At 34.8% G+C, this 26,323-nt stretch overlaps 1 protein-coding gene across 1 annotated transcript; it reads left to right on the top strand.

Moving 5' to 3' along the window:
- Nucleotides 1-1,277: 1,277 nt before the first annotated feature.
- LOC123551303 (uncharacterized) lies at nt 1,278-26,323 on the top strand. The gene is made up of 16 exons (XM_045340137.2): nt 1,278-1,425; nt 2,130-2,314; nt 3,340-3,501; nt 4,000-4,087; nt 6,376-6,493; nt 7,897-8,017; nt 8,595-8,738; nt 9,220-9,417; nt 10,553-10,687; nt 12,765-12,932; nt 15,995-16,156; nt 17,417-17,631; nt 18,807-18,927; nt 20,286-20,447; nt 20,861-21,043; nt 21,883-26,323. Exons 2-16 carry the CDS (start codon nt 2,140-2,142, stop codon nt 22,245-22,247), a joined length of 2,517 nt encoding a protein of 838 aa, XP_045196072.2. The 5' UTR covers nt 1,278-1,425; nt 2,130-2,139; the 3' UTR covers nt 22,248-26,323.

Genomic DNA, 26,323 nt, shown 5'->3' with positions numbered 1-26,323 from the left:
AATTTGTACCACAAGCATATTTTTGTACTAAAATGAACTTTGACTGAAGATTGACCTAATGAACCTCTTTCACATTTCCCGATAAGGTACAGGCTTCAAGTTTGGAGCACTTGCATATTTTGTGTCCGAACAAATTTTTGACTTGATTTTGAACTAGGACCTACTTTCACATTTCAAGCTACAGCTTCATATTTGAACACATCTAGTTTTGTCGTCACAAAATGAACTTTGATCTTGAGATTGACCTGTGACCTACTTTCACATTCTCAATTACAGGCTTCAATTGGCCACATGAATATTTTTTGTGTTCTGAATTGAAATTTGACATGATTTTTACCTAATACCTGCTTTCAACAGTTTCAAGATACAGCTAAATTTGAGCTACATGCAAAGTTATGGTCTACGAAATGACTTTTGGACCTGAATTGATCCTAGTGACCTGTTTCGTTTTCACAACACAGCTTCAATTTGGACCCTGACATCATATGTTTTGGTTCTGAAATGAACATTGACTTTTTGACCTTGAGCAAGTCTTGAAATTTAGACCTTCAAAATGGCTCAGTGGATGGCGCTAGATCACTCTGTAAATCTCTTGTTAGGTTATAGGTTAAAGGTCAAGTCAGATTAAACCAGAAGGGTAGAACTTTTGATTACAGTGAGCATATAATTTCTGTTCCTTGTGCAATTACTGAATGCATCAAGGGGGGCATTTCGTGTTCGACGAGCTCTTGTTTTGTTTTAAATTTAACATTAGAACATATTTTTTTTTGGACTTTAAAAATTATGCATCATAAAAATCTGAAAAGGGGAAATAATTCTAACAAAACTGAAGGCAACCAAGTTATCTTAAATTTATTTTAATTTGTATCATATGTATGTAATAAATGGACCAAGTTTGAAAGAAATATCTTCATTATTTTTTAAGAAATATTAGTTTTTATGTCGAAAGCCCGATTGGGCAATGTTACCAGCCTGTTAATAGCTACATATAGCTAATATTGTCTATATATGTAACACCCACTTTAAATAAAACTTGTATCTTCTAGTCATCTTATAAAATTCATACCGGTAATGAAAAGTCTAATTGACAGAGGTTAACACTCCTACAATTAAAATGAGTCTGCTATTAGTTTGCTTTGTTGCATTCTGTGTTTCCTAAGGATACCGTATGTCAATGTTTATTCCTTGAATTTTTGATATGTTTGCTGTTATAAGCTAAAAGTGCTACCAAAATTAGGCTAATGAAGTTATCTAAAATTTAACATTCAAAAGAAGCGTTCCGAATGACTCACTTCCGTTTATTTTGGTTACAGGGTGTCAACAATGCATATGAAGAAGATTAAATCGGAGAATATTATTACAGTGACCAATTTAATCACTTGAACACATCCTAAATGAGGATCTGAATAGTAAACGTGTGAGTAGGTACGTAGCAAAACAAGTTATTTAGTTGTCATGATTGTGGGAGAGACGTTCATGTTTCAAAATGAAACTAAAACACTGCCAGAAATTGGCAGAATCCACAATCGACAGTATCTTAGTCAGTACAACCAAATCTCCTGTAGCAAATCTACCTACCCAGCTTCTTCCCTCCGGCTGTTGTCCTTTCAAACTGCCTGTCTCTAATAGTTAAAATAATTCGAGGTTCAGATTGTTTTATATTTGTGACAGGGCAATCTGAATGTCAGAACTTTGTAGGACCAAAATAATGGAGGATAATTCACAGTATACAGTCATGTAAAGTTATTGGTTTTGTTGCTTGGCGTGTAGACACGGTAAACAGTACATACATAGGTTTAAATCACCAGAAAATAAGTAACTTTGGATATTATTTGATAAGTTTAACATAAATCAATGAGGAATTGAATCCCCTTTCGATATATTTAAGTTTTATTTGAATGTATGACCAATTCGTGACATAATCAGCATTTAAACCAGTAGCATGTAAAACATTGGCTACGATGAAAATTGCATCGGAAAGTGCTTCCACTATTTTGGTCTTTCGAGTGTTTGACGCAAGTGGGAATATTGCCCATATGAAAAAATTATCTCAATATTTCCTAGGATCGCGTCTTGTTCTTTCATCAAATACATTGATTTTATCCTTTTAGTATATTTCTCAATTGTAGAATCTGAAAAATGTCTGGCCTCTTCCGATGTGCTGGTGACATTTTGTTTGATGATCACCAACCACTACCTGGACAGATAAGCAATGTTCAGCTGAAGAAGTTTTCAGAAACCAGCAACTTCTTGCAGCTGAAACAGCCACTAACTCCAGAGCATCCATACTTCTTTGCTCAAATAAGATCATTAGGTAAGTCCAATTTGAAATAATAAAAAAAAAACAACAGAAGTTTTCAGCTAGCATTGAGCGATCTTTCAAGATTTGTTAAATAAGCTTATAAAAGTTCCCAGGTATTTAGGTGAGTGATGTAGGACCTCTTGTTTAGTGTATATTCTAAGGTGTAGACTTCTGTGTTTAAATATGTTCTAGAGAATATTGTCTCACTGTAAGAAGCCTTTATATGAAAAGAGTGATTTACTTCTTATTATACTCTCAAGTTGAAATATTTTTCAATGTTCCTGATGCTGTTTTTATGAGGAAAGTCGTTTTCACAAAACAGTGTTAACCTTTTGCAATAAGTCTTAATGATTTACTGTGAAATTATTAAAATACGTAGTGAAAAAAAATTGTGGATTTCATAGAACTTTGTGTATATCCATGATATTAAATCCCAGTGAATTATCATACATTCCATTTTATTGTCGTGCTTGCTTGCACCATAACTTTGACATGCATGGACCAATCTTGTTTATATTTGGCATAAATATTTACCTCAATGAGAAGGCCTGTCATGCATAAACCCCATATTCCTATCTCAAAGGTCAAGGTCACAGTTGGAGGTCAATTGTCAAATTGAAGTTTGTCCGGAGCATTTCTTCTTCATGCATGGTGGGATTTTGATGTAACTTGGCATGAATGTTCACCATTATGAGAGAGAGAGTGTCATGTATAAGAACCAGGTCCCTAGGTTTAAGATCAAGGTCACACATGACACTGGCGGGCTTGACATTCTGCCTGTGGGCATACTTGTTTAGTCATTCAAATTCATTGTTCATGTCCCAATGAAATAGTTTTTTTTCTGAAACCATGCAGTTTTATGCCTACAAAATTAAATGACTCCACATTTAATTAATCTAAAGTGCAGTTTCAAAAGGTTAAGTAAAATCACAGCTTGAGAAATTGTGAGCTTTGATGGAAATTAGGTGGTGTCCTACAAATTTTTTTGGTAACATTTTCACGTAACACTTACCTTTATGCAATGTTTTCTTTCTTAGCACAACAGAGTCGTATTACACTGGGTATAGCTGGTCCTGATATTGATAATGATGCTCATCCTGGCCATTGGAATAACACAGTTGGTTTCCATAGCGACACTGGCAAATGTTTCTCTTCACATAATAGTTCGGCTAACACTAAAGGAGAAAAGTTTTCTATTGGTAAGTTTTTGCTTAAAGAGAGTTAAATGCTCTGCTTTACTAAATGACAGATTTATATATGTTCGTTCAATGACTTTATATTCTGACTCACCAGAAGTCCAACAGAACAGCTCTAGAAATTCTGCTTAGTACACTTGTAGTAGACATCTTGCAATAAATTTTTATCATTTTATGTCACGTTTTGTTTGCCACTTTGTTTTGAAACAGATGAATGTTTTAATTAGAAAATAAGTTGTTTTAAAAACTGGTCAGTGTGTTTGGTGAAATGTTTATGATATAATTTATGCATAGAAACTTGTTTTCTATAACAAGGAATTATAGATTACAGCTATACAGCGGACATTATAACATTATGAGGTAACAGTCCTAGTTTGCAATGGTGCAAATGAAGTAAAAAAATTCTAAGATAGACTAGACTTATAAAGTACCTCAAACTAGGAAAATAATACTGATCTGTTACCTTATTTTATCTATTGTTCTTTTTTATGTGATTGATAGGTGACATGTTTGGTGTGATGGTGACATATTTTGGAGAGGGCATGTCTACTGTACTATTTATTAAGAATGGTGTTCCTGTTGCAACAAGGTAAGAGCAAAATGTTTGAGACAGTTCAGCCAGTCATCATCGAAGACATATTTCCTGCCTGTGAATCAAACCAACAGTTGATTGGAAGATTTAGGGCAATATTATAATGTTATTTATCAGGTGATTTCATATTGGCTTTGTTATTTGTCCAAGGGGTGTCGTATTGACCCATTTTGCCAGTTTGCCATTTTTTGTTAAAATCTTCATTTTGCAGTCAAATAAATTGAAATTTTAATCAGCTTACACCACTATTATCATAATTTTATTCAACTCAGAATATTTACCCTAAACCTGAGCAGTGATTTTAATCAGGAGAAGTCTTGTTACATTAATTTGTTATTAGTCCCCTACTGGTTGAAAACCAGTTTCGGGGACTATAGGAATGCACTTTTCCGTCATTCCGTCCATCTGTCCGTCCGTCTGTCCGTTTGTCCGCAATTTCGTGTCCGGTCCATAACTCTGTCATCCATGAAGGGATTTTAATATTACTTGGCACAAATGTTCCCCATGATGAGACGACGTGGACCCCTAGCTCAAAGGTCAAGGTCACAATTGGAGGTCAAAGGTCAACAGGGCTTTTTCCTGTCCGGTCCACAACTCTCCCATCCATGAAGGGATTTTAGTATTAATTGGCACAAATGTTCCCCATGATGAGATGATGTATCATGCGCAAATCCCGGACCCCTAGCTCAAAGGTCAAGGTCACAATTGGAGGTCAAAGGTCAACAGGGCTTTTTTCCTGTCCGGTCCATAACTCTCCCATTCATGAAGAGATTTTAATATTACTTGGCACAAATGTTCCCCATGAGGAGACGACATGTCATGCGCAAAACCTGGACCCCTAACTTAAAGGTCAAGGTCACAATTGGAGGTCAAAGGTCAACAAGGCTTTTTTCCTGTCCGGTCCATAACTTTCCCATCCATGAAGGGATTTTAATATTACTTGGCACAAATGTACCTCATAATAAGACGATGTGTCATGCACAACTTTCAGACCCCTAGCTCAAAGGTCAAGGTCACACTTAGCAGTCAAATGTTAACATAACATGAACAGGGTCTGTTTCGTGTCCGGTCCATAACTCTGACATTCATTAAGGGATTCTAATATCACTTAGCACAAGTGTTCCCTATGATGAGATGACGTGTCGTGCGCAAATCCCGGACCCCTAGCTCAAAGATCAAGGTCACAATTGGGGGGTCAAAGGTCAACAGAGTTTTTTTCCTGTCCCGTCCATAACTCTGCCATCCATGAAGGGATTTTAATATTACTTGGCACAAATGTTCCCCATGTTGAGACAACATGTCATGCGCAAAGCCCAGACCCTTAGCTCAAAGGTCAAGGTCACAATTGGAGGACAAAGGTCAATAAGGTTTTTTCCCTGTCCGATCCAGAACTCTGTCATCCATCAAGAGATTACAATATTACTTGGCATAAATGTTCCCCATGATGAGACGACGTGTCATGCCCAACACCCAGATCCCTAGCTTAAAGGTCAAGGTCACACTTTGAGATCAAAGGTCAAGAGGATTTTTTTCCTGTCAGGTCTATAACTTTGTCATGCGAAGCAGGATTTAGGTATCAGTTGGCACAAATATACCCCTGGATTAGACAACATGTCATGCGCAAGAACCAGGTCCCTAGGTCTAAGGTCAAGGTCATATTTAGAGGTCAAAGGTCAAATTCAAGAATGACTTTGTACGGAACATTTCTTCTTCATGCATGGAGGGATTTTGATGTAACTTGGACGAAATGTTCACCACCATGAGGCACTCTTGTTTTTAGAATTACGTCCCTTTGTTATTACTATAAATAGATTTTATTGTAACTTTTTTATTACTGGCGGTAGAGAAAAATCGAGACCACTTTTCTCTGGTACAGCATGCATGTTACATCCAATTTTTAGGTGTATTTTGACCTATCTCTACCTGGTAAAGAGTTTCTTGTGGACTTATATTATATAGATTTTTTTTTTTTTTTTAAGATTAATTTCCCTTTGTTGTTACTATAAATAACTTACATGATAACATTTTTATAATCAGCCAAAAAAATTCAATATGAAAACAACTGTGGGTTTTTATATATGCACATTTTAATCCAAGTGTGTTGTTATAACATATTGTATATGTAGTACAATATTGTTTATACATCATTGACAGATATCAGTTCATTATGTTATACTGCAGTAGAGAAAATTAGGTGCCTTCCAGTAGGGGACTTTGTATTGCATGGCAATACTTCATTCACTTGTTTTTCACTGTTAACTACTGTTTCTATTCTTGATTTTCAGGTATTTATTTGAGCCAGACAACAGAAAGTTCTTGCCAACACTTTGCTTAGAGAATGGACCGATAGATTTAGGTATTATGTGGCCACAAGCAGCAATCGGAATACCTAAATTTGATGAGGTAGAATCACTTGTTACTCATTTAAGTGGAGTTATACTACCTAAGTTATTATGTAAGATCTTCCTTCACCATTAAAAATGGAAAGTCATCATATAATATTAAAGGTGTTTGGTATTACTCCCAGGCATAAACACACTAAAAAGCTGGTCTTCTTTATTATATATGAATTTGCAAACTTTCAGTGGCTGCAGCAGACACCAGGATCCTATTTAAATGTCTATATTTTACATTTTCTTCAAGATTGTAACAACTAAGATCTACTTGAATCTGCCGTTATGGGATTACCACCTTTTTTTAGCTCGACTATTCGGAGAATAGGGGAGCTATCCTACACGCCCCGGCGTTAGTGTTAGCGTGAGCGTCACACAAATGTTAAAGTTTGCGTACCACCCCAAATATTTTCAAAGTCCATTGATATATTGCTTTCATATTTTGCATAATTGTTTACCATCATGACCCCAGTCTGTAAGAAGTAGGAGGCAACTCTATCAAGCATTTTGACTGAATTATGGCCCCTTTTCGACTTAGAATAAATGTTAAAGTTTGCATACCACCCCAAACATTTTCAAAGTCCATTTAGATATTGCTTTCATATTTTGCATACTTGTTTACCATCATGACCCCAGTCTGTAAAAAGGAGGAGGCAACTCTATCAAGCATTTTGACTGAATTATGGCCCCTTTTCGACTTAGAATATGCTTATTGTAATGTTAAAGTTTTACTCATTGCTTATATTATACTATCAAGCACTGAGAATAGTCGAGCGCACTGTCCACTGACAGCTCTTGTTTCCTTTTCCGTGGTTAGTGATGATAAACCAGTAAGTACAACAAAATCAAAAAGAAATAAACATAAAGGTTTAAGCAAATAAATGATGCAACCAGATTATTCTGTACTTTCAGTATACAGCAACAACTCAAAGATTTCTCTGTTATTTGGGTAATTATTTTGGTTGGTAATAGGTCACACAAAGACTGTCCTGTTATATGGTGACTGGCCAGTTTTTCATTGTGGTGGATGACCCTGAGACACCTGGGTGCAACACCTGAATATTTTCCTACATGTTTTGTTGGCAGCTGTTAACGCTCATCGGGAATTTTTCAATAAAAACCTTTAAAAAATTGTCCTTAAGATTTTTTTAATCAAAATATTTGAAATAGAAGCAGATATTATGCAGAGATTAAATCATTTTTTGCACAAAGAATGGTGATATTACCAAGTTTATTTGGGAAATTCAAAGGGTCCATGTTCTCTTACAAAAATTTGACCATTGTCTCCAAATTTCTTCACCTTGTTTGGCTGACGAGTCGTCATCAATTGCTGAGAGAGTTGCTATGTTCAAGGTTAAATAAACAGATTTAAAACAAAGAGACAATTGTAATAGCATTGTTTTTTTCTGTCAGAGAAATATGCTCAATTGGATCAAGGATGATGGAATGCAGTATGATTCTGGCAAGAACTTGTTTACGTACGACCAAAAAAATCCAGAAGTCACATTACAAAGTCCAGTTCCTCTCACGAAAGGTTTGTGCATTTTATATAGGATTTCAGCTGGTCATTTTTCAAGGTACTTTAGTTTTATAACAGTGATCTGTTAATCTGGCCAGTGTTCTGGATTCTGTTCAGGTAATAACCTGTTATCAGCAAATATTTGACAACTTCTTCACATGAAACAAACAGAAGGACAAATTATTTCGGACATATTGTCTTCTGTCAGTTTTGTGCAAAAAATGTACCGCTCCTGACTCGCAGCCTTTACCCTACTATTAAGCATCTGGGTAGGTTAGTTAGTTATGATAGCGAAACAGTCTCCCCAATATAAAATCTGCATGATTGTTGTACATTTGCCAACAAATAACACATGTACATTTTTGTTTGAAGTGCTTTTTTGAAAGCTTTTTAGTTACATATTTATTCTACCTTGTCTCTTTACTGCACTGAATGTACTTTTGAGTCTACTTTTAGAGACAAAAACAACATTCCTCCTGTCTCATGAGATTGTGACCACATCATGATTGAAACATGCAATATGAAGTGGAAAACACCTTACATTTATTTTCATTGACCTTAAAAATGAATTCTAACAGACAAAAATTTTCAGATTTAGTTCACTATGAGATGATAGTCATGGAGACGTTAGATGGTGAGAGCCCAGCAGTGGGTTTAGCAACTTGCAGTCCCCTAATGCCAACACCTACATGTGTGCTACTCAGAGATTTTTTCAGGTGGAAAGCAGAAGGCAAAGGTAGGAAAATGGGTTTATTTTAAATAATAGAATTAGATTTTTAAAATTAGAATTTGTAACTTCTTGATTCGAACCCAACAGTATGAATAAACACCTTTGGGTGGTTGCATTTTCCAAAGAGTTTTATTTAGGGGCTCAATTTAATTCACTAATGAGAGCAGAAAAGAAAAAGGTTCGAAAAAAATTGGGCATGGGGTGTTATATGCGGGAATACTGTATGCGCAAAGTTGTATGTTTTCTATTTAAAATTTCTCTGTTGTGCTTACAAAAAAAAAAGAGTTTGTCACTTGACAGTGTCAATCAACTCAAAAAGTTGTAAATATGAATTTGGAGTCTAGTCATGTAATTCTTGATAGGCCAGTTTCAAAGTCATGCTTGGAAACAACCAGTCAAATTCTTGGGTTTTGTGACTGGTCTTTCAACTCAGTTTTGTAATCAGTCAGTGTCATAACCTACATTCTTTCCTATAAATATATTTCAGATTTACAAGTCCACGTTGGTCAGCGTATTGGGTTTGGAATTCATTATAGCCCGGAGGAAGTGTCAAAGCCGGACTTTGACGATAAAAAGCAGCAATTAGTTTTGTGTTTTGTTACCATGGATATGCAAATTGTGTTCTTCCGAATGATGATGCAACCTCCGGGTGGTTTCTATCCTTTAATTGTGATGACAAGGGCAGGTAACTTTGTGCATGACATTTCTGTGAAATCATTTGATTTTGTTGGTATGCAAGTTTCCTTTGACAGCCTAGTGGTTGAGCATATGCTTCAAATGCATCGTTGGTTCTGTCACCAGTCACATCATATCAAAAACGTGAAAAATGATACCAGTAGCTCTCTTGCTTGACGCTCAGCATTAAAAGAGGGAACTGGCTTCTCTTCTCTTGTACCATCATGGTGATGGATTCCATCAGGAGTGAGGCTGTCAAGAGTGATTAATATAACTTGCTTCTCAATCGACCTAAAATTAATTGAGCCGCACCATGAGGAAACCAACATAGTCGCTTTGCGCCCAGCATGGATCCAGACCAGCCTGCGCATCCGTGCAGTCTGGTCAGGATCCATGCTGTTTGCTTTCAAAGCCTATTGAAATTAGAGAAAATGTTAGCGAACAGCATGGATCCGGATGTGCAGGCTGGTCTGGATCTATGCTGGTCACAAAGCCACTATGTTGGTTTTCTCATGACGCGGCTCAATTCGTATTTAAACAAAAAATGTTTCCAGGTTTTGGTGGGGATAAAATACAGAATTTGAAAATAACATAATGAGGCATTTTATCTGTTTGTTGAGACTAATTTCCATGGATATATGCTTTCATTAAATCAATAAAACTTCATCTTTCCATGAAAACTAAGGAATGCACAGCCTTTTATTACCACTATTAACCTTGCAGTAAAAATATTGTACTGAACAAGTAATTTATAAAAAGGTGTTACATATATGATAAAGGTACATTCCATATAAAATATGCTGTGTGATAGATAATTTCGTATCACCGTATGTTTACATATTGTTTTGTTATTCTTATTCTTATATGTTTATGTCTGTTTTGTTAAAACTGATACTTCAACTTCATCATAAAAGTGTATTTCATAACAAGCTCTGATACACAAACCAGTATGGGTAGCTAAATTATAAATATTTTTAGTTTGTCTGAACTAATATTTCAGTCATAAAGGTTATACTAAATTTATAAATGAGCCTCACCATGAGAAAACCAATGCACTATGTCGGTTTTCTCTTGGTGCAGCTCAAATTATGACTGAGAAACCATATGAACAGCATGTAAGTCTTACTTGCAAACCTGTATTTCAGCTTCAAAAGTGTCTCTAGATTTAGAGACTAATCGAGACTTGGGACAGGAGAGTACACGTGCCTTACTAGATGATCTTTATCAGAAGAAATTACCCGAGGCTTTAGAGGTTGTTCAGAAAGATAACGAGTATAGAGGTGATTGTTTACATGACACTCTTGATGAACCTATCTTTTCTTCTTTTTTTTTTTTTTTAAAGAAACCTAAGTAGCCTAGTGATAGAGCCCTGATTTTGAGTGCAGGAGGTCATGGGTTCGCTCCCCAGCAGGGTCATACCAAACACATGAAAAAATGTTACAAGTAGCTTCCTCGCTTGGCACTCAGCATTATAAGGATAACGCTGGGACTGGTAAGCCTGGTGTCAGTATAGTATGACTGGATGGGGTATCGTGTCATGTGCCTACAGTACTTGGCACCACTATGAAGTAAGGTATTTTACTTACTGTTACAAGTAGACACTGTCGTTTATTTGATTGAAAAATTGTTAGAAAAGATGCTTAATCTGAAAACACACTTTTTATGCCCCCAACATCTGCTGTCCGTCCGTTCGTTCATCCGAGGTGGGACCATTTCGTCTAGCATCAATACCCCTTACTAGAATGACTTGATAGTAATGCAGATGTAACCTGTGACCATTCCTCATCTTCAGACATCACCTGACCTTATTTAGACCTTATTTCAAGCTTCTTGTTAGCTCACCTGAGCAATGCTCAGGTGAGTTTTTCTGATCACTCGATGTCCGGCGTCTGTCTGTCTGTCTGTCTGTCGTCTGTCTGTCTGTCAACATTTAGCTTGTGTATGTGATAGAGGCTGTATTTTTCATCTGACCTTCATGAAATTTTGTCAGAATGATAGCCTTGATAAAGTCTAGATCAAGTTCGAATATGGGTCATCTAGGGTCGAAAACTAGGTCACTAGGTCAAATCAAAGAAAATACTTGTTTTTGCTCCAATTTTAATGATAATTGGTCAGAATATTTTTTTTCTATGAAATCACTAGGTCAAACATGTTTACACTGTTATGGTGTATTATGGTGTGTTTCTCAGGTGAGCGACCTAGGGCCATCTTGGCCCTCTTGTTTTTGAAGTTTTTGAATACTGGTTTCTGACTTAGGATCACTTACACTTTTCCGCAATAGGCTCAAAATCCCTTTTTAGGATGAAGAATATAAGGATTTTCTATGACTGCCTCCGTAAAACATGGTTTTCTGAAACCTGAGTGACAGTGGGGGATGAAACCCCGCTGTACCAAGGGTTGGCAAAAAAACATGCCTCACTCAGGCAGACATGCTAGATCATTTTCCTTGCCTACAATTAATATCATTGCAACATTTTCAGAGATATTGTTACTGGTAATTAAAGATGGCTCATACACTACAATGTCATAATATGATGTCAAATTATGATGTCAGTTTGTGACTATGTAGCTAACCTTTTCCCTATGAGAGCTATCCAGCAGGCTTTCTGAAGGTTGATGGTTCTACATAGGTATTTGTTTTCCCTCCAACAACTGTATAGCATCAGATTCTGTAGATTTTCATGTTGGGTTAGGCCAAAAATTAGTGGTCTGTAAAACAAACTGTTCGCTATTCAGTCAGTATCTTTTTGGTAAGCACCCCTTTTAACAGCTAATGATATTGTCCAAACTGAAAGATGAAAAATTTAGCAGGGTAAGGGTTAAGTAATCCTTCATTGAAATATTAGGAGTCTGTAGGATATACTGGTATATGGTGACTCAGCTAATGCCTTGCAAGCTTCCCTGGACCCAAATTAAAGTGGTGTTATTCTACCTTTAAAGCTGGAAAGTTGCCATATGATCTAAATTGTCTTAGAGTAATTTTTAAAATGAATGAAAATAAATAATTTTCTGGTATGTTGTTAAGGGAGCATTTATTTAAAAAAAAAAATGTTTAGTATGTTGATATGCAAGATTGCCATATTAAACTAGAATGATTAGTGACTCAATGTCATTTTTTCTCCTAGAAATGGAATTTACATTTATAGTATACAGAAACTGGGAATGTTAACTTTAGCATATAGCCAGTTTTCATAAGGAATTTTGTAAGAGTGTATATTGTAAGAATGTATATACTTGGTATCACTTTCCTCAAATTTGTTATACATATTTCTTGATTTTAAGTAAAATATTTATTATCAGTAAAGATTACTTTATAAGTAATTATTGTAAAACTCATAGTATCCATTTTTATTACAGAATTGAGTAAAGATATGTTCAGAAAGTCGGATGATATATCAATAGAGGTGGAAGAGCAAGAATGTGTAGTCAGTCTTCCAAAGGACAAGAGGCGAATACATGCAATACAGTTTAATTGTTGTCTTAATCCCCAGCATTCATACTTCTGTGCTCAAATTGTTAAACTAAGTAAGAATTTACAACTATTTTTGCTCATTTGTTTAACTAGTTAAAACAGACTGCTTTAAAGCTCAGAATTTCAAATCTCTTTGGAAGTAAGCTACTTTTATGTATGATAGAGAGAACTTGGTAAAGAATATGCTACATTTTTGTTCATTTTTTTTTTTTTAACTCAGAAAGCACTTGCCACTGTTTTGTGTCCAACAGGGCTTCCATTAAGCGGCGTCCCGGCGTAAAATACACCAAAAATCATAATCCGTACGCCAATACACAAAGTCAGAGGCGTACCAAGGACTTCCGATATTTTCAAAGGCCGACAAAATCAATACACCGTGACGTAACTTCACTTGAATGACGTGATTAGCTCCACCCCGAAACTAATCAAAGCGGTTTAAATAACTCTTGATTGACAGCCTCGTATAAACTGCCGGCAGTGTTTGAAGTGTGAGACTAGTGTGAAAGCATCGTGTTTGATAGACTGTCTGTAAATGTAAACCGTTATCCAGATCAGTTGACATGTTTAGAAGGCGCTAATTGCCGACAATAAAACATTACATGCATTTGGCTCGGATTAAGTTGGTGAAACAAGCTCCAAAGTCGGAAGACAAAGTAACTAATTGTGGAAAATATATCGATAATTTCAGCACAAAACACCTCAGCAAGTAACTATTTTCTTCTAGCAAATGACATTTCACATCCAGTTAAAATTAAAACATTTTTTCGATCGGTAATAAATTTGCTACTTACTTTGGATTTTCGTGAATGATAAATCCTATTTTTTTACAGTATTTTTTAGAGAAAAAACAAAACAAAACAAAACATTCAATTTTTTTCTGTTAAGAACTGAAATCTTTGACACATTTTGATGACACCAGCACGTGGCTTCAAAGGGAGGTGTCGGCGAAATTTTACTTTTTTGACTTTCTTTGATGTGGGATGAAAGTTAACTGGTTGAGTATTGCCAGGTGAATGACGTAATTTGCATATTCTACTCCAAGTAAAATGTACTTTAGATTTTTTAAAGTGGATTTTCGTTATGTAGCTGAACAACAGTAAGTCTGTTTATTTTAATAAAATGCTGACTGTTGCTATAGGACAATAATAAATAATAAAACAATAAAATATTTTTTGTTAAATAAAATGTTTTCTAATCATTCTAGTGGTCCTTTTATTCTGTTACTTTACACATTGTTTTGAACCAGTTAGATATGATGATGATAGTAATGATGATGATGATGATGATATTGAAAGTCATTGTACAAAGTGATACTACGTAGGACTCAAAGAAAATATAAGAGGGACTCCAAAATCTGAATGTTAGGCAGTCCTGACTCCATGAAATTGAATCCTAATGGAAGCCCTGGTCCAACATTTTAAACTTATTATGTATACATGATTTTGTATACAAATATGTAAAACTGGGTTAGAAATTTATGAACAGATTGTTAAAACATTGTTTTTAAGCTAACCAAGGCACAATGTGCTACTGTGATCACTCAATGTCTGTGCATTTTTCATCATTTTCTTCCAACAACATTTCCACCGTCAGTGTGTTCTGCATGAGTTTTCCTCTGAAACTATTAGTCAGAAATTGATGGAACTTAGCCGGGATATTCTTAGATTAGTGCTCTTCTAGAGTTGTTTAATAATATATGGTTCCGCTTGATCACATATATCAAACGACATTTCCTCATGCTGATAATCACAGTTGAAACTTGATATCTTAAACTCCCTTGTCTCAAAATTCTGGCTATCTCAAAGACATTTTTAAATCCAGTTCAAAAACATGTACACAAAATATCTTGAAGTAAAATATGCAATCACTTTGAATTCAAGATACGGAGTTTCCAACTGTAAATCATAGAAATAGATCAGAAAGCAACTAGTTATTTTACCACTAAAGAGATTTAGTGGATTATTATTATAGTGCACTTTTCTGATACTTATATTGGTCGCTGACCACTTTAGACATTGTTCCACTGTATAAAAGGTCATTATAAAAGGAATTCCAATGGTTGGACCAAAAGGAGACCATTCTAAGCAAGGTCACATTGAAATAATAAGTTCCCAAACGTGGTTTATCGTAGAATAACCCGAGTTTTGAGTTCTTATGCGTAAGAATATATCACGAAGGCGTCGCATAAGAACAAAAAACTCGGGTAATTCTACAATAAATCACACTTGGGAACTTGTTATTTCGATTCTAACATGACATACTAGTACAACAGTGTTAGAAAAAAATGGTAACTACTTTTTACGACCATGCTATGCACTGGATCGGATGATGTCATGCACGCGAGTGGTTTATTGCAGAATAACCAGAGATAGATTTTGCTCTACATGTATGTAGGTTATTTGCTGGTCATGTTAGAATGCAGGTTAGACTGTATATACATGGAAGGCATTAAAGATGATATGTACCTTATTTCATGTTGTTCATTTGGCAGTCAATTTATCTGTCTGTCTGCCCATCCTCCAATCTTAAAAGGCCTATCCTGCTATGACTTTAAAAGTACTAGAGTTTTATTCATGAAACCTGGTTTATAGATGGTGTACAATATGGCAAATAGGCAGGTTGTCTTACATTTTTTAATACAGCTGAAATGTTGAAACAAAAACTTACCCAGTAGAGGGCTTTGATTGCTCACAAAAGGTTTTGTTTCTTCCTGCCATAACTTCTGCATAAAAGACTTATCAATGAATTGATGCAATTTGCTTATTATGGGGCCTCTGTGGTTAAGCAGTTGGGGCCGGTGACATCAAATCAGTTGTCCCTCGCTAATGTGGGTTAGAGCCTCACTTGGGGTGTAGAATTCTTCATGTGAGAAAGCCATCAAGCTCAGGCAGCTGGCTTGCGGAAGGTTGGTGGTTCTATGCAGGTGCCCATCCGTGATGAAATACTGCCTGAGGGACACCTGCGGTCTTCTGCCACCATCAAGAACTGGAAAGCTGCCATATGACCAATAATTGTGTTGGTGTGATGTTAAACCCAACAGAAACAAAATTGTTCATTATTGAAAGTAATGATACATCATTTGATACAAATTTTCAATAGTGTTTTTGTTTTACAGATGAAGATTCTGTGGTCAGTATTGGTGTAGGTGATTCAAATTTCCCCCTCACCAAGCATCCTGGTAAATGTGCCCAGTCAACGGGTTATGTGTCAAGAGAGGGTAAAATGTACTGTAACGAAAAGTCTGGTGGTAATATAGAGGGAGAAAGATTTAATGAAGGTACAGGATTTTATCATTCTATTTTTAGCTCGACTTTTCGAAGAAAAAGTAGAGCTATTGCACTCGCCCCGGCGTTGGCATCAGCGTCGGCGTCCCCGTTGGTTAAAGTTTTTGATAAAGTCAAATATCTCTGTTACTATCAAAGCTGTTGACTTGAAACTTAAAATAGTTATTTACTATCAAAGTCTACACCAGGAGAAACAATCCCCATAACTCTGATTTGAATTTTGACAGAATTATGCCCCTTTTTAACTTAGAATTTTTGGTTAAAGTTTTTGATAGATAAAGTCAAATATCTCTGTTACTATCAAAGCTATTGACTTGAAACTTAAAATACTCATTTACCATCAAAGTCTGCACCAGAAGAAACAATCCCCATAACTCTGATTGAATTTTGACAGAATTTTGCCCCTTTTTAACTTAGAATTTTTTGTTAAAAGTCAAAGATCTCTGTTAAAAGTCAAATATCTCTGTTACTGTTAAAGCTTTTGACTTGAAACTCAAAATAGTTATATACAATCAAAGTCTGCACCAAGGGACACAATTCCCATAACTCTGATTTGAATTTTGACAGAGTTATGTCCCTTTTTAACTTAGATTTTTTTTTACTGGCAAAGCTCTAATTCAGAGTCAAGCACTGAGAAAAGTCGAGCGCGCTGTCTTATGGACAGCTCTTGTTAGAATATCAATTTTGTTTAATGCAGAGTAAGTGTATAGTTAACAAGAATAGTGAAGTAAGTATAATTTTTGTCTGGATCTTTGACTTTAACTACCTCCTGTGATGTTTTGAGTACAGTAAATGATTAACACAAATGTTTATACACACACAATTTACAGAATAAAGAATTTCTTGGTTTTTAAAATCTGTGTCAATCGGCGATTTTATCATGGTCCTGGAATTTGAATAGTCCTCTGATACATGTATGCAAATTTTGTACACCTTGACAAGCTCCTACACAGAAGTGGCTTATCAACAAAACGGGAAATGCAAAGAATAAAGAACAAAGTGAATGTTGTTGTATTTAGTCAAACAAGTCATATGGCATTTATCAAGGTTTAGTGGTGTGGGAGGACCCCAGGTGCCAGAGGCTGATGACTGCGTTAGAAGATTAAACACTTAAAGCAAATCACTGGATAGTTTCATAATGTTGTCTTAAAATGGAATAAACAATTAACTTCATGTAGATAGTGTATTTGAGATGCGTCTTTTACTTTTGAGTAAATATGGTAACAAAATGTAGATATTCTGTATTTTTACAGGTGATATTGTTGGTCTGGATGTAACCACTTTCAATGAAAATGGCTCCTCAATTGTGTTATTTATCAAGAATGATCGTCCAGTTGGAATGCGTTATGTTACGATTAATTGTGATGACTTAATGCCAACTATATCTATGTGTGGGAATGGCTATGATGTCTGTCTGCATGTATTCTGGCAAAACAGGCTCTCTGATGGACCAAACACAAAATTTTTTGTATGTGAAGGTTTTACTAAATTTTGGTTTTTATAAATCTTAGATTGTCACAAAGACAGAAAATTTTATGAAGTACAGTGTACTGTAAGTTGTTGGTAATTTTTAGCATTACATTTATGTTGAGAGATGATGGGCAACACTGTTAAAGTTTCATACAGCTTTTTATTTTTTGTTTAAACATATATAGCAGCTGCTCAAACAGATGTAATAAATAATAACATGGTTAAAAAATCACTGCTTTCAATATTACACATGAATTTATATAGTTAGGGTCATAATCATAAACAATGAAATCAATGAATTCAGTGATATGTGTATTTTCTACAATGTTAATTAGTTTAAACATATTTTATTTCAGTAATACATGAAAACATTTACAAAAAATGAATTAATAGGTTGGTCATAAAAGCAATAATCAGATTCGGTGTACTGTCTCTTCTACAATGTTTAATTTATATTCAGATCTTCAGCAAATATAATTATGAGAAAACAGATACTAAAAATAGGATTTAACACAATAGAGACATATTTTATGTTCATAAAAAATGGGCAGCCACCTTGTGAACAATGTTTTTTTTCCAAAACGTCTATTTTAGGCGAATTTGAATTTGTGGTTTTCAACAGTGAAATAAATAGAAATTCAGCTTGTACGTTAGGATTTCCTTTCATGGATTGACACAACCAGGAAATCTATGAAAATTTGGTCCTCATGAAAATTAATGACTTTACAATAATTGACCTTTAGCCTGCTGGCGGCAAGTCATTTTGCCTTTGCGACCAGTGCAGACCAAGATCAGCCTGCACATCCGTGCAGACTGATCATGGTCTGCACTGTTTGCTATTCAGTCAGTGAATTTTCAGCCAACACACCTTTGAATAATAAGTGGTACTGCCCAAATTGAATGTTAGACCAGTCCATTTTAGAAATTTATCAGGGTAAAGGTTAATACTGATTCAGAACTCAGAAACACTAGCTAGGTTAGCTGACTGCATTTACATAACTGACATTTTGTTGATGTATTGTGTTAATGCCATATCAGCAATATCAAGCACTTGTAATTACTTTAGTTTAAATATGTCATGAAAACAAAGCTGTATGGAAAAAAATGTGAAGAATTTCATTGGTGATTTACATTACATGTATAAAATTTGTTGAATGAAAGTTATGTTTCCAGTGTAACCTGAAGAACTGGTGTTTACCATCGGACAGTGAAGTGGACGAGGACTCAAATACTGTGATAGTAAAGGACCATCTCAAACCTATCTCTATACAATGTCCCGAACATTTAAATGAATGTAAGTTAATTCTTGCATCAATCTTTTTAGCTCACCTGAGCTTCGTTCAGGGTGAGCTATTAGTATAGGTGGATGGACTGGCGTCCATCGTGCTGCGTCCTGCCTCAACATTTTTATTTCAACATCTTCTCCTCTGAAACTACTGGTCAGTCGCATCCTGGCATGGACCTCTATCAAGTTTGTTCAAATGGTTCACCTTGGTCCCTTTAATGGGCTGCTTTAGCTTAAAATAGAAGAAAAAGAAACTGAAAAGAAGCTCTTCTCATGAACCGCTTGATGGATCTTCATCACACTTGGTCGTAGCATCATTATAAGGTCCTCTTTCAATTTTGTTCAACTGGGGGCACTTAGCCCCTTTTTGGGGCCACTAGACCTAAAAATAGAAATACCTTTAAAATATTTCTTCTCATGGACTGCTCGGTGGATCTTCATCAGACTTGTTCTGTAGCATCATTATAAGGTCTTCTCTCAATTTTATACAAATTGGGGCACTTAAGCCCTTGTAGGGGTCATTTGAGCTAAAATTAGAAATACCTACCTTTAAACAACTTCTTCTCATGAACTGCTTGATGGATCTTCATCAAACATGGTTTGTAGCATCATTATAATGTCCTCTCCCAAATTTGTTAAAATGGGGGCAGTCGGCTTCTTGTAGGTGCTGCTAGGTGTAAAAATAAAAATAGCTTTTAAAGATTTCTTCTTATGAACTGCTTGATGTATGATCTCCATCATATTTGGTCTGAAGCATTATTTTAAGGTCCTCACCCAGTTTTGTTCAAATGGGGATGATTGGCACCTTTTAGGGTCTACCAGAGCTAAAATTAGAAATGCTTTTAAATGACTCCTTCTCATGAACCACTTAGCAGATCTTCATCAAACTTGATTTATAGCATCATCATAAGGTTCTTCATCAACTTTATTCAGTTATAGGCACCTGGCTTCTTTTAGGGACTGCTAGAGTTAAAAATAGAAATACTTTTAAATAACATCTTTTCATGAATTGCATGATGGACCTTCATTAAACCTGGTATTATTATTATATTTATTATAAGGTCCTTTTTCAAATTTGTTGAATTTAGGGCACTTGGTCACTAGAGCTTAAAATAAAGTACTTCTTCTATTGAACTTCTTGATGCATCTTCATTAAACTTTGTGTGTAACATCATTTTAAGGTCTTATGCCAAACTTGTTCAAATGGGGGCCATTGGGCTCTTTTATTGATTTTGGTCAACACTGTTTGCTATTCAGTCAGTAAATTTTCAGTGAACACCCCTTCGAGTAATAAATGGTACTGCCCAGATTGAATGATGGACCAGTCCATTTTAGAAATTTAGCAGGCTTAACATTATGTTTTACAGTTTTCAATCATTTTGAGATGGAGATACTGGATGAGTTTGGTGGCAGTCATCCTCCTCCACCAGTGATAGCACTCTCATCAGCAGCAACAAAAGATAATTCACACCTAGAAGAAATGTCCAACTTCAGAATAGACTATCTTAGGTTCTGGGCTGTTGGAGAAGGTAAAAGAAATACTATGAATTCATTGAATTTTGTGGGTACGAAATGTTGTGGTTTTGGTCAAAATGCCTATTTTGTGAGGATATGAGTTTATGGATTTTAGATTTGAAACAAAAATGAATTTGAATTTTACTTGTTCCTTGGTATTATAATTGGTGGATCGACTAAACCACAAAATCAATGAAAATTAATCTCCCAATAATATAAACGATTTGACAGTAATTGGATATAATTTTTTTTTTTAAGCCATTTTACAATCTGTATGATTTAGATATATCGTTGCTTTCATGAAAATGATTTGAATTTATATGTTCGTAAAGATGAAACAAATTTTTGATATTTCTGGCATTCCCTTTTTGCCGGTGATAAAGTGAAAGTAAGACCAGTGAAACAACTGTAACTGCATGTTTTTCAGCTGAACAATCAGTAAAGGTTGGAGATTTAGTCGGGTGGGGAATGTTAATACCGAAGTCACAGATGAATAAAGAAGATCGAATGGTGATTTGTTATCTCACTATTAATCGTAACATCGCACTTACAAGAGTCATGTTTGAACCTCCAGGTGGCCTCTATCCCATAGTTATACTTCCTAATGATGGTAAGTTGAATTAGTGAAAACTTTCTTTTTGTTTTGTTGGCGTATTCTTGGGTTACATTTATTTTGATTTTATAATCAGTGTTAGCGCAGATAAGAAAATAGTACTGAACTTTAAAGGGATATGCTCTATGTATGAATATTCAGTGTAATAAAAACACTGTTTCAACTTTGATTACAGAATATTGATAGAAATTATAATTGTTTTAAAAAAGGCCCTCACTGTATATTCTGTCTCTGGTTTACTTACTGTAAACGCAGAAATTTTCACAAGGGTTAATTTTCGCTATATTTGCGAGGCCCTACATCTCAGGAAAATTAATCCTCCATTAATATTTACCATTTGTATAATTTAGATTATAGTAGGATACCATTTCAATAATTTCACGAATGTTAAACCTCACGAACATACTCAAAATTTCAAATTCACAAAATTTTGACCCAGTGAAAATATATGCTTTTACAGTATATTGCTTATTACAAAACGGAAATGAATGGAACACTAAAAATAAAGGAACAGAAATGTAAAAATATGGGACAAATTAAATGGGACAAATTATTTTAGAACATTGAAAAATGTGGATCAAGGTTATATAATGATATTAAGACTTTGTAGAAGAAGTTTTGAAAAGCTTATATAAAAACATTGTTCTGTACCATTCCATGTTTTAGTAATGATTCTCTTAATTATGGTAAGTTCAGATATTCGTTCAAAGAAAATTATTTTCAAGGAGATGACATTTCTAAAATTGCTATCTAAAGATAGAAAATATCTGTAGAAAATTATAATTTGAAACTTTGATATTCTTGGTGCTTGAATTTGATTTTTGATATATTTACAGTTAATAGGGTGAAACTGGAATTTTCTGCTGTTCACATTACTAAACATCCAATATCTGATGAACTTGTTGACAAGCTTCTGTCAGAGGCAGAGGAAATTTATGAACGGGAACAAGAATTCTTGCAGGCAAACAAAAACAAAGACATAGATGACTTTGAGCTTGATAGGTCTGCTTTATTGAAACCACTTCCGCAGCAGACGGACAAAAATTCTGGAGAATCAGATAAACATGTTGATAAAAGTGAACCAAAATTAAGGAATGTAGTTATGAAAGCAAAGGGGATTGACAGTGTTCAAAAAGCAGTGAAAAATTACAGGGATAACCAGCAGATGGGTCACCATTCCAAAGCATGTGTGATATTATGATTTAGGCTTTGTGTAGGAATTTTTTTTTCAGTTGAAATCAAAACAGTGATTACATGAATTGTTCATTTCTGGTTGGACAGCAAGACATAAGCTTCACAAAACTGATTGTATGGGAAATAAATGAAGGTTTTCAGCACACTGGGTATGGTATATTCATAATAAACCATTTGAATAATCTCCTTATAACAAGATTAAAAGCATTTTTTTGGGCACTGTGATGTTATTGTTTGGTATGTCTATAGTCATTTTCAAACATAGCATTTAGGATGAAAGTCAAAAAATAAATAAATGTCTAGTTTTAAATCAAGATACATGTATATGTATTGTTCTTAAAGATGATACCATTTCTTTCCAAACGGCTGTTTTAAGGTAGTGGACCTGTAATAACAATAAAAAGATTCTCTTTGATTACATAGTCTCAGTAAGGGATTTTGTCATTCTTTAGCTAACATAGTTCTCAAGGTGTTTGTATGAGATAGCTATGTTAACTTGCAAACAATTCTAAAAATGGAAATAGATTATCTTAAAGATATTTCTGATTTTTATTATGGGTCTGCTACTTTAATTGTGGTGCATTTCTCTTTACTTGTAACAAAGGTCTATGGACTACTTTGGTAATTTTAATTTTCTGGTATGATTGGTATTTCAACATATAACATATATAAATTTTGTCGTTAGAATTTTATCACATCAGAATGCTTTGGTTAATGCTTTCACCAAGTCATTTTTAGCTGGACTATTCGAAGAATAGAATAGCTATTGGACTCACCCGTCGTCTGCGTAAACGTTCTGATTTGGTTAAGTTTTTGTATGTAAGCTGGTATCTCAGTAACCACTTGTGGGAATGCATTGAAACTTCACATGCTTGTTCACTGTGATAAACTGACTTAGATTGCACAGGTTTGATAACTCTGTTTTGCTTTTTACAAAATAAAGTCTTTTTTTTTTTCAATTTTGCATTTTTTGGTTAAGTTTTTTTATGTAAGCTGGTATCTCAGTACCTACTAATGGGAATGGATTGAAATTTCACACATTTGTTCACTGTGATGAACTGACATGTATTTTTACAAAATTGTCTCCCTTTGACAACTTCTTTATTCATTCAATTGGCAAGACTGTTGAATAGTCAGGTGTTGCTGTCCTGTGACGGCTCTTTTTTCAGTTATTCTAACAAATACCAAAAATTGCAGTAAACTGCAGGAATTCCATGCAGTTTTTAGAGGTTGTGTTCATATTCTCATTTGTATATCTTAATTTGTGTAGCACATTTTAGGTAAAGACAATGTGGGCCTGTAATGGACAGTTATATTATATACTTGCAAGATGCTCAATATACACTTTACATTATAAAATATAAAATATTTGCCAAATAGAGCAATGCTTTGTACAGTTTATAAAGATGTAGTTTTAAGTGAGCATGTCATTTATTTAAACATGGTACTGTGTAATATGAAACCATTTTTCTTTGTCATGCTTTTTTAAATCCAGACAGTTTCAATCTTTGAAATTTGAATTTGAAATTTAAAATTAAGTAATTCATGTTCCCATAAAATTGCCATTTTTTTTGCTGAACGCTAAAACCTTTATGCCAAAACTTAATGCACGCAAAGTTAAATGATTTCACATTATTTTCCCATATTACATTTCATTATTTTTAACACAAAGGTTAAAAGTATAAGACAAACTTAATTTTCTGTCGTTAAGGCGTTTTTATTGTAGAACATAATATCTTTGAGACAGGTTGTCTGTAGCATCCTTCCAGCATGTTGTATTTATGTCACACACATTTTCACCTATTTGCTCACAAACATAAGTTGCGATATAATTTTTCTAGCATTATTTTTCTACAGCATTATTTAACTTTCAACAGGGACTTTTCCCCCCTTTTTGTACATGGACTTTTCCCCCATTTTTCTACATGGACATTTCCCCCTTTTTTTATGAGTATTTATCTGTTGTCTGTGATATGTTAATTGTTATTTCTTAATACTCATATGTAGCTTAAACTTGATCATTTGTACAGTAAACCTCGCTTATAAGGAACAGCCTGGGACCTATAAAAATTGTTCCTTATAACCGAGGTTCCTTATATCCGTATAGCGGACTAATTCCTTGTAACCGAGGTTTGTATAACGAACACAATTTGTATAGCAAACACTATTTGACTGACATTTGAAAAGGGCCCCGGGTCAACCATGAATCTTTATGTGAGAAAGTTGTGAGTCCAGTATCGGTCCTTTCCTAGAGAGATGGTAAGAAACTGACTGCGTGTGTATGACTGCAATAGCGCTGAAACACGGCGTTTAAACCTAAACTAAGCCAAAATGTACGTCGGTAAGAACGACGTGATTTGTGTTTATTGTTGTCGGCTATTTCTATCTTCTTTTTAGGAGAGCACTACATTATGATTATAAAATATGTTTGAGCCCTTACCTTGCTCGACAGCATATTATGTGAATAGGCATCAATACTAATATAAAATAAATGCTCAAATAATTAATACAAAAATGTTCAATTAGACTACCAATTAAAATTTAAAAGTAGGGTGTTTATGACATACAGTGCATTACGACTAGACAACGGCGCCATACATATGGACTAAAGTGTAAATTATACCTATAGTTTTGCTATTGTCCATTTAGCACCTGATAAAATGTTTACAAATCCGGACTGTTTGCCATTGTTAATTACGCGTATTGTCCAATTTATCTGACCTGTCAAATAATGGACCCGGCTTTTATTATATTCTGTTCGAGCCTATATCAGATTAACATGAAAGCCGGGAACATGTTTTGACAGGTCAATTAAATAGCACAATAATTAAGACATTTATTTAGGATAGTATGGCATGACCCTGTCCACGACTTATTTTCGTTCAGTATTGTTATCATGAAATACCTGATACATGTATCTCTCAAACATAATCTCGAGTAAATATCAATTAATGATGATATTATTTATTTTCTTTTTATCATAACCGTGAAATAAAACAAACTAAAGACCATAGAAATGAAATAATATGTGTTTATTCATGTGCATTAAAGCGCGTAAAAGTGCCGACATTACTCTGACGTCATCAGCATTTCCCCTGTTTATTTCCAGTTTTCAATAATTTTTATTCTTTATGTCTGTTCGCTATAACCGAGGGGTTTTCCATTGAATTTCGTACTTTGGGACTAGAAAAAGTGTTCCTTATAACCGAGTGTTCCTTATAACCGAGTTCCCTATAACCGAGGATTTTTACATTGAATAAAGAAGGAATTCAATCGGGGAATTGAAAACTGTTCCTTATAACCGGGTGTTCCTTATATCCGTGTTCCTTATAAGTGAGGTTTACTGTATTCATTTAGTTTAACATTTAATATATTTCACTTTTAAGGGGGGCTTTTTTTATCCAATTTTAAAGTTATTTCCCTTTAGTTCTATATTATTTTAATGAGAGTGTGTTAAAGGGACATGCCTCCGGATCAACATCAGAATTTCTAAAGTTTGAAAACAGATAGCTATTGATACTAGATGTAGAAAAACGAGAATTTCTTCTACTTTTAGGAGAGTTTCCTACATACCATTTGACAAGAAGAGTTTTATTGAAGTTAAAAAGCTCCTAAAACACACAGATTCACACAGAATCACTGAAAAATTATTGCAAATCCCAGCTTAAAAAAATAGACATGAATCTGGAGGCATGCAACTTTAAAATGGTCCCATAGTAAGATGTGTCTTGCACAACAATAAGACCCCCTAGCTCAAAGGTCTCAAGGTTACTGTTGGAGGTCAAAATTTAGTAGTTTTTTTCCTGTCTGGTCCATAACTCTTTTCATTGTTTAAGGGATTTCAATATTACCTGGCACAAATATATCCCATAATGAGACAACATGTCTTCATAACACCCAGAGCCCCAGCTCAGAGGTCAAGGTCACACTTGGCAGTCAAACAGAAGTAGTGTTTTTTCTTGTACAGTCCATAACTCTTTCATCCATGAAGGGATTCTAATATTACATAGCACAAATGAGTCATGCCATGGGAAAACCAACATAGTGGGTATGCGACCAGCATGGATCCAGACCAGCCTGCGC

Source organism: Mercenaria mercenaria, chromosome 4, assembly GCF_021730395.1.
Source record: "Mercenaria mercenaria strain notata chromosome 4, MADL_Memer_1, whole genome shotgun sequence".
NCBI lineage: Eukaryota > Metazoa > Mollusca > Bivalvia > Venerida > Veneridae > Mercenaria > Mercenaria mercenaria.
Note: the sequence above shows the minus strand (reverse complement) of the source record. Positions and strands in the feature narration are given on the sequence as shown.

Bases quoted from the DNA above. Each gene is read 5' to 3' on its own strand.
- LOC123551303 (XM_045340137.2), top strand. From the start codon at position 2,140: ATGTCTGGCCTCTTCCGATGTGCTGGTGACATTTTGTTTGATGATCAC. The intron at 2,315-3,339 runs GTAAGTCCAATT...TTTCTTTCTTAG, and splicing joins TGCTCAAATAAGATCATTAG to CACAACAGAGTCGTATTACA. The intron at 16,157-17,416 runs GTACAGGATTTT...GTATTTTTACAG, and splicing joins GGGAGAAAGATTTAATGAAG to GTGATATTGTTGGTCTGGAT.